Source organism: Morone saxatilis, unplaced genomic scaffold (genome assembly GCF_004916995.1).
Source record: "Morone saxatilis isolate NCDOM2014 unplaced genomic scaffold, NCSU_SB_2.0 Contig16, whole genome shotgun sequence".
Classification (NCBI taxonomy): Eukaryota; Metazoa; Chordata; class Actinopteri; family Moronidae; genus Morone; species Morone saxatilis.
Genome location: NW_023339718.1, coordinates 13,694,029 through 13,709,029, shown reverse-complemented (window position 1 = coordinate 13,709,029; position 15,001 = coordinate 13,694,029). Strand labels below are relative to the sequence as shown.

General features: G+C 41.9%; 1 protein-coding gene across 2 annotated transcripts in view; it reads right to left on the bottom strand.

Annotated features, from left to right (window-relative positions):
• sema6a (sema domain, transmembrane domain (TM), and cytoplasmic domain, (semaphorin) 6A) overlaps positions 1-15,001 on the bottom strand; it is a 63,408-nt gene that overhangs the window by 33,042 nt on the left and 15,365 nt on the right. For both annotated transcript variants that reach the window (XM_035658467.1, XM_035658468.1), the window contains exons 4-10: positions 14,550-14,612; positions 13,831-13,932; positions 7,286-7,376; positions 5,752-5,871; positions 5,144-5,232; positions 2,094-2,311; positions 158-289 (exon numbers count right to left, since the gene is read on the bottom strand). In XM_035658467.1, coding sequence (XP_035514360.1) covers positions 158-289; positions 2,094-2,311; positions 5,144-5,232; positions 5,752-5,871; positions 7,286-7,376; positions 13,831-13,932; positions 14,550-14,612 — 815 coding nt within the window. The remainder of the gene's footprint in view (positions 1-157; positions 290-2,093; positions 2,312-5,143; positions 5,233-5,751; positions 5,872-7,285; positions 7,377-13,830; positions 13,933-14,549; positions 14,613-15,001) is intronic.

Here is a 15,001-nt window from a genome sequence, read left to right as displayed (position 1 = left end):
GAAAGAGAGAGAGAGACAGGAGTGAGAAGAAAGGGAGGAAGAGAGAGAGACTGTGTGACTGAATGTGCTGTATGTGTATGCAACTGTGTTACTGTAAATCCCATGTGTGCATGCCTGTGTGTGTGTGCGTGCTGTGGTTAATTAACTGCTTTTGTACCTTGGCTTGGGAACCTTCTCTTCAGGAAAAGGCGTCCAGGTGGAGTCTGGGGATTTCTGCTCTTTGAAACGCCCTGTGAACGTGTTGGCCACCTCCGCCATGTCATAGGCGCACACTGCAGAGCCTGGGATACTGCCACAGCACAGACAGGGAAAAAAAAAAACCCAGCAACATAAACAATCCTCTCAACTGAATATATCAAAGAAACACCTTGCCAAGTCTGGACTATCACCAGGAGACAGAAAAAAATGGGTTTACAATCCCATTTTAGAGTGGGTTAAATCCCTCGAGGATGGCTCATTTTAGCTGTTGCATGTTTATACTGGGTGATGCTGTCTGTGTGTCATGTTGTCAAGGTTTTGCAATATTAAAAAAAAGAGTCTTTTCCCTCTAGTCTTTCTCCCTCTTTTCCCATACCCCTAAAGTGAAAACGTACTCCTTAATTTCTTTTATTAGAATTGATTAATTGTTCTAAAACTAGCAGCAATTATTCTTTTTCTGTATTTATTACATTGTCAGTGCTATTATATCAGTCCATACACTATAGTTATTGCATAAAGTAGTCTATGAGTTACAGTGTCAGTGCCTGCCAAGCCTCATGAGGACACACATTCCCTCACCCTACCCGCCAAGACTGGGTTTCCCCAAAAGCCTCAAGGCATCAAAGTTCATCAAAAGTCCACTGTTGGGCAAAAAATATGGACAACAGATTATCTTTTTATTGCCATTCATTTAAGGGGAAAAACACCCATCTTGTGATAGCAACGGAGCCACTGACTTCTTTCCATCTGTGTGTGAATCAATGCATAGCAGATTGCTGAGTCACTTTTCTATTTTTCATGCATCTGCTCTCAGAATTTAGAACTGAAACTAGGAATTGTTTATTCTTTATCAGACTTTCTTTTAAAGAGAAATCTCTCTCAGCTGGCTGGATTTTCTTGCAGTTGCATCATGGGTTAAGCTCATGTAGACATCGGGGAGACAGCATACACAAGGGCAGTATTATAGAGAGCAAGGTCAGAGAGCTGTTGATTCTTGGCTTAGCTACTAAATTACAGTAATTACCCCCTGTATTGGATATGTACAGAAAGTTAGACAGTCATATGTCTGTTAATATCAGGCTGCTAACAGGACAGATAGATGGTGGGGCAGCCAGTTAGCAAGTGACTGGGCCAAGCAGCAACTCAGCCAGACATCCCAGACAGACAATTAAATGACACAAAGTGTCGAGTGCTGCCTACAGTCTGAATGTGCTCCTTCTAATTTCACCCGCTGACTATGAAATGGAAAATTAATGCCAGGATCAAAACTGGCGCTTATAGAAATTTTCAGAGGCACTGCTTCATTGGGCTTTAATGTCCATTAACCATGCTCAATTGCATTGTCACAAGCAATTGTCTTATCTGCTAAAAAGCAGCCATAAAATGGAAAATTACAATATGTGCAAGCTATCAGCCAAGCTCTATGGCTTTGTGGTAATTTTCAATTTAGATAACAACTCCCCCTGCCTATGAATACAAAAGTAGTTCTGAATATGAATTGTAAAAGGGAAAATAAGATTAAACACCTTCATGTCAAAAGGGCAAAAAATTGTTTTGACAGAAGATGTAAATGTTGACCCAGAAGTCTCAGAAATTACATGTTGCCAGGAGGCACATCAGGGACACACGCTACTAACATTAACAAAGGTCAGACTGTCATGATGTTGATGAATTGAGGGCATTTATAAAAGTATTTCAAACTGAGAAAGATGATCGGGTTAATGAATGGGAAGTGCAAAACAGTTGTTGACACTCAGAGAAGGGAAAAGAAGATATCTGGATAAAATGACCTCAACAAATTCCTTCCATCTGTTGCTAACCTCAAACCTCTTGAGGTTTAATACACGTGTGTTGATTTTTCAATGCCTTATTTAGTTTCATCTTCCTTAGGGTACCTGTTGTAAGGTGTGGAGAAGGTTGCCATCACTACATCCCTCCCGTTGATGTGGATGACATCTGTCACAGCCTGCAGGATGTTGAAGTAGAAGTGGGAGTCACCAGGGATGGAGCAGTTCAGGCGAGACTTGAGAAATGAGGTCCACTGCTTCTCCAGGACACGTGGAGAGCCGCCACGGTCGTTCTTACAAACCCTGGCCACCCGAGGAAACACCACCTGACCAAGACACACACAGTTGAAAGGTTACAATTGGATGTCACGTATGTCACATGTCACATCTGCAGACTCAGTCTCTGGCACTGAACTGTTTAGCAGTCCGACAAAGAAGCCCAGCGAGTCCACTGATTCAGAATTGCACTCCTATGACATTGTTGGAGTCACAATGGACAGTTTTACAAAAAGGATCAAATGCAGCAAAATCTGAGATATCGTCTTTTGTATTCCATTCATTCTTCTTCCTTGTCAAAACCCACAATGCAGCCCAGCAGCCGGCAGTTTGGAGATTTGGGTGTGTTGCGCTAGTAGCAGCTATTGTTGCTAGCCTCAAGCAGAGATGAAGAGTGGGAAACAGAGGTCTGGTAAACTCACTTCACACTCACATTTTTTCATCTTTAAACTCAACTGACGGTGACTAAAGCGACCACCACCTGAGGCACTTTATCATATTTCAAGTAGCTCCCTCTGGAACAATTTTTTTCACTTATACAGTAGTCCTCCCCAGGACTCATTAACAAACTTAGATGTGTAAAATTGGAAGTTTCCCTTCAAGGCTAGAAGCTTGTTTAACAAAAGTAATTAACACTTGGGTGATCTTACGACAGAGCATTCACTTTTTTCAATACTTTTTCCACCTTTTTGATATGTAATAATTTTCTTTTTTGCATCTAAAGAGCCTCTAATGTTTTTTTGTTATGGGTTGTAAACAACCCATAATGGACCCATAATGGACCATAATTTCCTGTATAAAGAAGTTTTCACACACACTTAACTGAATCTTTTATTTTCTACTCTGCATCTTTATGAGGGTTAAGAAACCAATCTCACCACAATTTAGCAAATGTTCTGGACCTTTTGATCTTACTGCATCACATGATCTTCATCTGTAGATTGCCTACTCGTCCATGCTGCTTAAAAGCAAAGGTTTTATGCCAGCATGAATGAGAAGTCCATTAAGTGCTCAGACTAAAATGTAAGTTTAAACATTTCCATGTCAACTGGGCAAACACTTACTTATGATAAAGATTATGTGATATGATTGAAACAGCTGCTAAATGGACCTGGTGGTGAGATTTCTTTCTCAACAGCTATTTCCAAAGTCAGAGGATAAGAAACTTTGGAATTTCATTCCTACAGAACACACTAAAGGCCCTGTTATGACCAAAATCTTTGGGAGACACCACAGTGTCTTAATCCAACGTTTCATCACTTTATAGCAAATTAAAGACACAGATGAGTTAATTGGTGTGTTTGATATGCTGTTAGAGAGTCAGCACCTGGCAACAGAAAATTTAAAGTATACAGCTTCAAATAGGAGCCGGCGCTGTAATTACAACTCTGCCGTAAGATCACACAGTCAGTATTGTAATTAGTTGTTGTCACACTATACTTAACAGCAATAAATCTAACCCTGACCTAAAATTGCAACCTAGAGTAAACAGTGTGAATGGGAGCGAACATGCATTTAAACCAGATCCCTCTACACACACACACCCACAGACAACCACACATAAACACACCCTCACCCATGCATATTACAACCAAAGAAATGCATGCACAAAAGCACAGAAAATACTCGTTCACTCATGTCGCACACACAGGCACACACATGGGCCTGAGATTATAGAGCACTGAGATTACAGAAAATGTATTACACAGAACAGGTGAGACTGTCAAGTTGAATGTGGAATTATGTCAGCTTTACATATATCAGTTCAGTTTCTCACATTTCTCTTCGCTAAAGATAGCTGAACTCTGGCTTATCTGTGTGTTACCTGGGCACAGCCACTACACACACACACACACACACAAACGAGTACAAATACACAGATCACTCACACCGAACAAATACCTCACTCAAGACTTGTTAATTCGTAAAATATTTATCCTGTTGTGTTTTCCAGATAACACCATAACAATCCACACTAAAGCAAACACCAACCTGCTACTGTAGATTTATCAATTTGCTATAAAGCACAAACGACTGCTTACATTGTCAGGGGAGGCCAATCTACTTTATAATAACGAAGAGATATAATTTACTAAATGTTAAATTGCGCTCTGCACCATCAGTTCTACCACCACATGCATAATTATACTGACACTGCTTTCAAAACACCCAGCAGATTGAGAGGCCTGATCTGTATTCATGCTCTGGATAACACATGCCTGTCACTTCTGGCAGCGAATCCATTATGTCTGTGTTTCTCGTTACCTCCGCTCTGTTCTCATCTCGTCCCCTCTCTTTCACGCTCTCTCTTGTGTGTTTCCTTTCATTTATTCTGAAAAATACATACTGAACGATTCATTTCCATAATGTATTTTCTCCTACCTGGTATCCAATTAAACTTTCTGAGGGCAGGGTCCAAAACTGAATTGAGAAGATTAATAGAAAAATATCTGTTACTGTCCCTCTGGTGTAAAACCTGAGGAAAGCCTGTTTCTTCTTCAACCTTTCCTCTTCCACTCCGTCTCATTTCTCAGAGACACTTGGGTGGAATTCCTCTTGGGAAACATTGAGACGATAGGTCAAACGGGAGTACTGCCGGGCGGATGCGGACATGCAATGCAAGCAGTATATTTAGACTTCAAAATGGGATCTCCAGACATCCACAGAATTTGCTTTTTGGTTCTATTTTAGGTCCTGCATCCTGCCCAGTGTTTATCTGTTACTGAAAAATGTTTGGCCACTTTACAGCTCCTGAAAGCCTCCTTCCAGTTATGTGATACACCCATATCCTGTTAGTTTCCTGAGGCACTTCCTGATTCTCCTTGTAAATAGGAAGTCACCTCTGATTAGAGTTCAAACAATAGCAGGGAGCCTGTGCTTACCTTTCCCATTGTGTTGTACTCCATAGCAATTTCCCGAAAGAAGAAGTAGATGAAGTCCCCATAATCGACTGCCTGGACAAAGTAGGGCTCTGCGGGAGGAAAAAAAATGAAATAAAAAATGAGTCAAAGTGACGTTTCGCTGTGACAAAACCCTTCTGACTCAATATTTCACAGTAAACAGCCGGAATATCTGTCATATTATGCAGAAAAGCACCAACTGTGAGCCTTGAGTGCCTCAATCTATCATCCATCATATCAGCTAAACAATTTGCATGCAAGGAAAGAGGGATCTCTCTATTGAGTTTTGACAGGCTGGACTTGTGCTTGTTTCTCCCTGGGGCAGAGCAATTTCCTGGCTACATCAACTCTACCAGGGCAGGTTGGCAAAATGTACTGCATCAAACAGAGCGTGTGGCATTAGCATAAGTGCTCCTGCACTTTATACCTGGATTCATTCACAGAGGCACAAAGGACACACATACACACAAATCATAAATCACACAAACATATGGTCAGGCATGCATGTCGAAACTCGAGTTTGTTTTCTAACTTGTCAATAAGCTAGGTGCTTTCCAACCACATAGAACTTGTTTGTGTCTCCCACTCACCTTTCAGCCATTTGGAGTCGTGTTTGACAGTGCGCAGAGTCGGGCTGTCTCCTAGGCTACGATAGATGACCGCATCGATCGCAAGAAAGTCTGTTACGGTGGCCGAGTACAGCTTGCCATCTGGAATGGGAATACAGAGACAAAAAGAGCAATAAGAAGGAAAGATGGAGATGGCATGTGAAGAAGAATGGAAAGACAAAGCCAGAAAGAGAGAGAGCCATATAGGAAAGAGGAAAAAGGTGAAGAGAGTAAGGTTCAGTCAGAAGAAAAACACATAAAGCCACTCAGAGACTCCTGCTCTCTGTGGCTGGGTACACAAACATGTTTCAGATGGCTCCGACTTGGAAAATGAATGAATCACACTAACCAAAGAGACTCTCTGATGGACAACAAACAGGCTGTACACACACTTAAACATGTTGCACATTTGTAATTGCTCACTACGGCAAACACACTTTAAAGCACAAACACTGAAGCCCTGCATTCACACACACACACACACACACACACACACACACACACACACACACACAGTCTGAGAGCCCCACAGAAAGCCACAGTTACACACACGTACGTACACACACATGCTTCACCAACACAATCCACCACCAGCATGACCTCAGCCTGCCTTGGCTATAACCACAGTGGAAACTCAAACTACATAATTGAAAGGATAGCAGTCAGAGGAACCCTCTTGATTACTCAGTGCTTCCAGCTCCTTCCAAGCAGCTCTGCTACACATTAACTGGTCGAGCAAGGCGTTTACTCTCCTCCTCGGCTTTAAACAGGCGGGGACAGCTCATCAATACTGCCATAAATCGGTTCACAGCAAATATGAATGGTGACTAAATGTCTTTAGCAGCCTGCGGCTTCGTACCATCAGAAGAATCTCACCCCGCCAATGGAAAGTTGACTCATTCTGGTCCCATCCGTTTGTGACTTATTTTTAATTTTATGCATTTTAAAAGAAAGTGATCGAGAGACAAAGTGGCCGACAGAAAAGTACAATAAAAGTCAGAGAAATATAAATCTGTTGCCACAATACTATTGATGTGTTTCCAAATGGCTCTAAAAGCAGCAAATTCCTGACTCGGAGCAAATGTGGCCTCGAGTTCGATGATTTGCTCTAGTGCATGTAACATAGATTGGCTTTCACTCTTGACATGTTGTCAGAGTATTGCCATTATAATAAACTGCAGGGCATTAAGAACAATATTAAATACAACCGCAACTAATCCCCTTGCTCAAATAGACTCAACTTTCCCATCTAGCTTAAACGTGTTCCAATGTTTAATGAGTGCAGATAGGAGAAAATTAGGATGAATGTTTTTGCCTCATGGCAGTCAATGAGCAGTAGTAGTATCACACATACTTAATCTATTTTTGCCTAACAGAAACTTGTGAAGAGTTTCTCTCACGTTAAGCCACAGGAAAGGACTTGATTAAAAATCACAGTGATGATAAACATAATTAAGTACTTGAAAACAGATGAATAAATTGTTAATTGGACACATACAGATGCATTTAATCTTACCAGCAAAGAGTGCAACATTGGCGTGCTTGGCATCATATGGGCAGCGTGCCATCCCACTTATCTCCTCTCCCAGAGCCTCCAGGGTGTCCATCTAGGGTCGCAAATGAGGTGAAAGGTCAACAGAGGGTCAAGACAATGTAGTGTTGTCAAACCAAACAATGGATTTGAAATACAACTAAGACAGACAATGTCGGCTCCCAGTTGGAGGAAAAGATCTAGAGTAGCAAAATGAGAAATGTCAAAAAAATGACAATTTGAAGGCACTACCACAAAAATACTGTGGAAAAGTGAAGAAGTATGGTGTGAGTCATAATAAAATAGCTGTGGTACCCAGCCCAGGAGTGTGTCCATCTAACTCTGACCTAAACTAATATCCCGTGGATGCCACTCTGGTGTCCTACTGAGACCTGTCAAAGCAGCCCATGTGGGAGTATCTGGGAAACTGTCATGGAGGGAGATTTTTAAAAAACTGACATTTTCCACAGCAACATGTTCCACAGTATGGGTGGATGTGGTTTGCTTCCCCCTGCCATTCTGTTATTCGTCAACTGTACTGGTGTTAAAGAAGAGTTTTAACAACCCTCAAGAGAGATCTTTAACCCGTTTACTGCAGTGCTCTCCCCTGCCCTGATTTCTACAGTCTGAGCTTTTGCTGTGAAGAGGAAATAAATGGGCAGAGGAAAAGTGGGTGAGCACACGGCCCTGAGCGGGGTATGTGAGAAATTTGTGCTAAACCACAGTAGTCTTTAAATAGTAGATCATACAGTAGTCATTATTTTATATTTTGCAGCCTCAACTTGTGTCTTGTGCTAAGAGCTTTCCCTTGGGCAAGACTTGTTCCCTGATTTGGTGAAGACATCCTTGTTTTAATTCTGTACCAGGACAATATAAAAGTTGTCTTTTCTTAGCACTGGGAGGGTAGTTTATCCAAACTTAGCTAATTTTGTCATTCAGTCACTCAGCAGTCCCAATTCCATGAGCTATTTTAAGGCATAGTCCATTGTTGAAGAAGTCTTACTGTTCTAGTTTAGGGCTGAGTGGGATGATCTCTGTGAATTGGAATTTAGACAAGATTTTCTTGTTTTGTGCCCAGTTTGGTTGCAGTGCGATTGGTAGGGGCATGGTGGAGTATCAGATGTGGGTGAAATGTCAGTATCATCCCACCATGGGTTGGGTTGTCTTCCCCAGCATGCTTTAGGACAATCTCTTACCAGAGATGCACACAAACAGGCACACACAAGACAGAAAAGAAGAAAAGCCCTACTGCGCTGGCCAGAGGCTGAGGTCAAGAAAGATTACTGAACACACTGTTTGCCTTCAGAGTTCACAATACATAGTAATTTTTCTTCTCTATCTCTGTTTCTATCTCTCTCTTACTCTACTTCCTCGCTTCCTCACTTTCTCCCTTTCTCTCGACAAAGAGAAGCGTAGCTTGCCAAGGCTGCAAACTGCTTACGCCGCCCTTTTCTGGTCTCTAAACAGGTCATTTTGTTTTCTATTCCTGTCTCGGCGGAAACGGTTATCATCTGCCCACTAAAAAGGTCACACACACTCCGGCGCAATGCTGGAAAAGCCTGCCAGAGAAATTGTTGAGGCTGATTTGGCAGAGAAAATTACAAGTGACCTTTTACAACAAACACAGAACCACCAGCAGCAGCACATTTCTCGATTTCTCATTCCTACTGTTTCTTCAGAAATTATAGGAGCATAATATACGGAAGCAGAGTGGTTAGAAGATATATATATTGTTATTAGACAGGGGAGACTGTAATTATAGATTAGGCTGAGTTAATCATAAGGGACGTGAGTAGCTGAAGGTCAGGTGCGTCCACTGAATCAGAGTGTCTGGATGTACAGAGCGACAGGGAAACTCGGTTAAGCTTGAAACGTCAGCAGCTTCTGTGTCAGCTACCTAACCCAAACACTCCCTCCTTCTCTGACACATCACAAACACACACTCGCATATCTCTCACGCCACAGCAGCTACCCCCAACCCTCCATCCCCTCGGTTGATTTCACCGAGGCAGTGACCTCTGTCTTCTGGGCTTGGCTGGCTGTCACCGATCTATTCCTGCCGTTTGAGCAGAGGAAGACACTCCCAGCTCGGCCGCAGATATACGTACAGCTCTAATCTCCTGTCAAGTTGGCATGTATGGATAAACAACAGTCGAGTGTTCACTTGCTCTTGTTAGCCTTGTCCAAAGCAATATCCAATATTTTAAAAATAGGCAATAGCAACCCATTAAACTGCCACGCTGAACCACAACATTTCTAAACATTACCATAAAGAAAATTTGATGACTAAACAGCGAGATGGATTTTTTTTTAGATTGTTTACCAGGCAACCTGTATTATGCTGTCAACTCCACTAGCTGCAAAAAATAAAGAAGTGCTTCAGCTTTGTAGAAACACAATTCAAAGTAATGGGATGGGAACAGTTGCGCTGTCACACTTCGTCAGCGCTGCCTTAACAACACACTGTTCTGTAGGGATCTACTGTAGCTTAGCAGACAAATGTACAGTAACCTTGGCTTGAGGTGCTGTGTATCTAGATGAATTAATTACTACAACAGCTCATTGGTGCTTTCCATAGGCTATATGCTAATTAATTAGACAAACACAATGTAGATCCAAAACATGCCCATCAGGAGTGTTATAATTGGTTCAGCATCAGCTTCAGTACCCGGGGTGAGGGACACGTTCTGCTTCTGCATCTCTGTTGTTTTTATGAGTCATTTATGGGCTTTATTTATCATTGCTGAGGGATTTGTGAAATCTTACTGAGGACAAATTTAGGGTAAACTGAGCCAGTGTCCCACTTATTAACTGTTAGGGTATTATTAACATTTTCCTTGTTTAACGTATATCAGAAGAAGTGCATTTTTTCAGAGGCATGTCCATATGCAAATCTAATTTCTGGGATGACAGCGATTCCAAAATAATATTAGAAGTGACCTGGTACGGATTTATGATTTTGACCAACTTGTTGGTATCATAATGGGAAACTACTGACAGATGAATCATTACAAAGGAAAAAAGGAAAATCTTTCTTTTACAGATTCTAGCATATTGATAAATTTTCAGATGGGTGTCCTGCAGTTTGCAGCTGTGTTGAGTCCCCGCACATTTCTTTGTATTCAGTCCATATTTCCACCTGCACAACCTTCACCATCTATAAAGGTCAAGAGCACAAGATCACACCTGGGCCAGAAGCGGTTGTGTAAACCAAACAAGGACACATCTCCCTGGGAGATTAATAGTCATGGCCCATTTCTCTGCAACCTGTTTCTGAGCCCTGGGAGGATGAACCCTTTCCCTGACCAGTTTTTACACCAGAGCAGGAAACTGGAGTCTTTGCAGCTGTTGAAAGAAATGTGTTATTTTAGCCTACAGAGGAAAAACCTCATTTATCTAAACCTTCAACTTCTAAAAGGATTGATCTTTTGTAACAAAAATGGTGAATAAAAAATATGACAATAATTTGGTTAATTATGTGTCCTTACTATTGTACAATTATTAATGAATTATGTTTTATGCCATTGTCTTTCTTTGTAATGACCAGTATGTCAGTCAAACAGCTCCTGGAAACGCCGTTTGTATATAAGGCATGTGTGGATGTATTTTCACCTTGTTGATTACAAAAAATCCCTCTGCGTGCATTCATCATATTTCACATACAAAGACTTGGCATAGATGAAATTTCCCAGTACATCCCAGTCCACCAGTATCAAGTCGAGGATGCATCAACTGGGACCCACTGCCTTCAGGCCTCCCCACTGATTCCCCCCGCTTCGCCCGGCAACAGGCGATGAAACCGACTCCAGCCATATATCAGCCCAGCTGGATGGGGTGTTTATTATTACAGCACAGCAAGGGAGTGACAGAGGGAGAAAGCAACAGAGGGAAAGATGGCGGAGTGGTGGGAGCAATGGAGAGGGAGAGGAATTAAGGCTGGCAGGAGAGGAGGAGAAAGGGAGGATGAATAGGAGAAGAGAGGGTAGTTGGGTGCTGTGAGGTGCCGAGGGAGAGGTCTGTGCCATGGCTGCCAAGGTGTCTGTCTGTGTTTTTTGTGTGTGTGTTTGTGTGTGTCTGTGTGTGTGTATGTGTTGACACTACCAACACAAGGTGAAGGGGCAGATAACGAGAAGAAGCTAATGAAGAGAGAAAATTGGTAGGTTTGTTAAAAAAAAAACCCAGTAAAATCAGAGGTAAAAATAAAGAGGTAACCAGGCAGGAAAGGTGTTGGAACAGAAGACAGCGTGGGGTGTTGCTGGTTTGAGCGGGAGCCCTCCCTGCCCCCTCTGTCTCCCTCCACTCCTACTCCCCCTCCACCCTTCTTCCCTCCCGCTCGCCCTTGCAGTGTTGTTGATTAATGTGGGATGAGGCTGGCCCCGAAACAGAAGCTCTTTTCAACGCTGTCACACTGGGGAGATGGAGAGGCAAACTGTGGCCAAGGTGGATTTAACCACACACACACACACACACACACACATACACACACTTTTGACCAAGCAGAGTGGACGAACCCAGCACGCCATCAAAGGCCTGGTATCTGCCCAGAGAGTCTGCCAGCCTGCCAGCGTACAGTGTGTGTGTGATTTTGTAAAATGTGTGTGTTTGCCTGTTTGCACAGTTGTCACTATTTGTGTGGGTGCATACACACTTCTGTTTCATCCCTACACATGTGCCCATGCAGGCATTTGTATGGGCATTTGCATGTTTGTGTGCAAATGATCTGTGTTAATTCTTACAACATTTTAAATGCTGTCAAAATCTGACTGTTTTAACAGCCTTGACATTGTTCTAAATTTAGACATGTAATGTTGATCCAGTTATTTCCGGTCTAAAAATGCTATTTTATTCAGCTAAAATAATTACAGTGTAGTCAGTGGAATTATTTTTTAAGGGGCAGTTGCAAGCACATTAAACTGTTTCACTAAAATATATCAGGAGTGATTGGACTGAGCAAATTTGTAACACGCAAACATCCTAAATATTTTTTTTCTACAAACATTCCTCATTCATTTTGAGTTAACATTGCCTATCATATCAAGTAATTTATGTACATTGATTTTTATGTTTGTTCACAGGCAAGCGTGCGTGTGTTTGCTTTTTACCAGGCCTCACTGTGTTTTACAACACTTCCCCTTAACTCTACCAGACTAGCAGCAATATCAGCGCAGTAGCAGCTAAAACACAAACCTTAAACCATAACCGGAGGACCTATAAAAACTAACCACGCCTGATAAATGCAGAGACATAAATTCCACTTTCCCCGCAGGAGGAGCCAGTGAATTGAAAGACGTCCACTCTGTGTGCTTAGCATGCCGAACCACAAAGGCAACGAAGCGGAGATGTCTTGTTTCTCTGGTAAACAGATCTAGTGAACCAAAGCAGGGGAGTTTTCCCCACAGGCCACCTAGATAACATCTAGTTGTGCTGTGACCATCGCATCACATCCAAACAAACCGAACAATAACATCCTTGAGGACAGAACCTCTGCTGAGTCTTTCCGTCTGCCCTCCCGTCTTTCTTACTGTCTGCCTGTCCGTCTGATTGTTCCTATATCTTTCTTTCTTTCTTGCCTGTACAATGTGTTCATACCTGATTTCTCTGGATGACAGCTCATACTGACACTTGAATAAAATTACAGATTAAGCTAAGCTATTTTTTTCCCGTATGTATTGGTCAGCCCAGCTCCTGCAGCTTGCAGAAGAATTGTCTTGTGAATGAGCTAAGATTTACTCAATGTAATGGCAATGCTGCTCACTTTTCACACTAAGGCATAAAAAAACATCCGATTTATGTCACTAGGGAAGAAAAGAATTGGGACATTTTCATCAGAATTTTGACGACAGCCCGTCTGCTTTTTATGTTTGTCTTTCTGCCTGCCTGTATGCTTTTAAATCTTTTTTTTGTGAGTATGTTTTTCTTTTCTTTTTTTGTCCATCTGCTTCCCTGTGTGCCAATCTTCCTTTCTCTTCTTATCCAATGTCTATCTTTTCTTGACACCTCTATTTTTGTCCATCAAGTCCATCTTTATGTCTACCTGCACTCTTTCTTGACATGAGGTCATAAGAATGCATCTTCACAAGGTGCTTTTGCTTTTTGAAACTATTCCAGACATGCCCGCTTGAATACGGCCAGCAAGGCGTCTGTTTACAGGAGAGGGTTGAATCAGATTTCAGCCCTACACTTTAGTGTGTATGCATGTGTGTGGGGGAGTGAGTGTGTATGCAAAAAGGAAGGTAGTTTCTAAATCGAGCGTGTCAAAGTACACCTGGAGATAAAGACACAGAAGGAGGGTCTGCTGAGTTGTGAAAGTCATCCATCTATGTCCATCCCTTCATAGCTCAACCCACCCTTAAAGTTGAAGTTGCATGTGAAAAATATCCCTGAGTGTGTGATGGAGGAAAGGAATTGTTTTAAGAATTGTACACCTCAAATATGTGTGACGAATGATTGAGCTCAAAAAGACGGAAAAGAGCACCAAATACCTGTTTATCTGTGTGTGTGTGTGTGTGTCTGAGTGTGTGTGTCCCTACCTTGTAGGTTCGACAGGAGGGGTTGAAAGCATTTGTTCCACAAACAAACAAGGTGTCGTCATTTTGCTGCAGGAGGACTTTGATGAAATTGTGACACTCGTCCTTCAGGGAGCCAGGAGAGAAAGAAAGAGAGAAAACCTACTGTGACATTTGTGCTTTTTATAATATACACTTCTACACTGAAAGCCACTTGCAGTTTTTAAGGTCCTTTCTATTGAAGTACAGCAGGTAGTACTCCACACACAAATGAGAGGGATTTGTAACAAACATCAAGCATACAATCATGATATGTAGCATTTCCTCATGGTACATTAAGTGATATTTACAGGCACTTTCAATGCACCTTCCCATGTCTTTATAGAACAATGAAATCATTATTCTTTTTGCACAGTTTGTCAGAACTTATAGTAAATCCAGAGGAAATACAATTGTGCTGCTATTTGATATGGAGATTCTCACTGATGTGCTCTATAAATTGCAATATCAGAAGGTTACATTAACTGGAGGTTATGTTTTATTGCACCTGCAGGGTCCCCTGTGTCTGTTAATGTGTATGTGAGACCGAGAAGGAAGCAGAGACTGTGAGAAATTACATCTGTTACCCCTTGTCTGCATTGTATAAAGTGTGATTCGCTAAGTGTTTTGTGAAGAAATAGGGTGACATTTCTTCTATAAATGTTGTTAGGGTGTAAGCAAAGAAGTCTGAGTGTTTTCTCTACCTTATGCTTCCCTTTCATTCTGCAAGTGTCCACATCTGCCTGTCTGGACTTCCATGTCATTTTCTGGAAAAACAAAGAGAGAAGTAAATGAGAGAAAGGGAGAGGGAGAGAAAGCAAACAAGATAAACATTCAGGAGAGGGGGAAAAAACAGAAGGCTCTATAGAGCTCAATAACCAATCTATACTTTGATCAATAATCATCATCTGAGATTGTCCATTATTGATTCCCCTAATGAGGCACCTGCTCTTAGGTGAACTTTATTCTAAGTGCTGATTGGAGATCAGTTTACCTCCTTGAACTTCTAATTCTCTCCCAGAGAGGAGGAAATACGATACTGACCCCGGTTCAGAAAAGAGTCTGTCCAAGGACAGATCCCGCCTCAGAGCTGGGAGCTCATTTCTGTGGATTGATAGGCTGTCCATCCTTCTGCACACATACACACATACACACA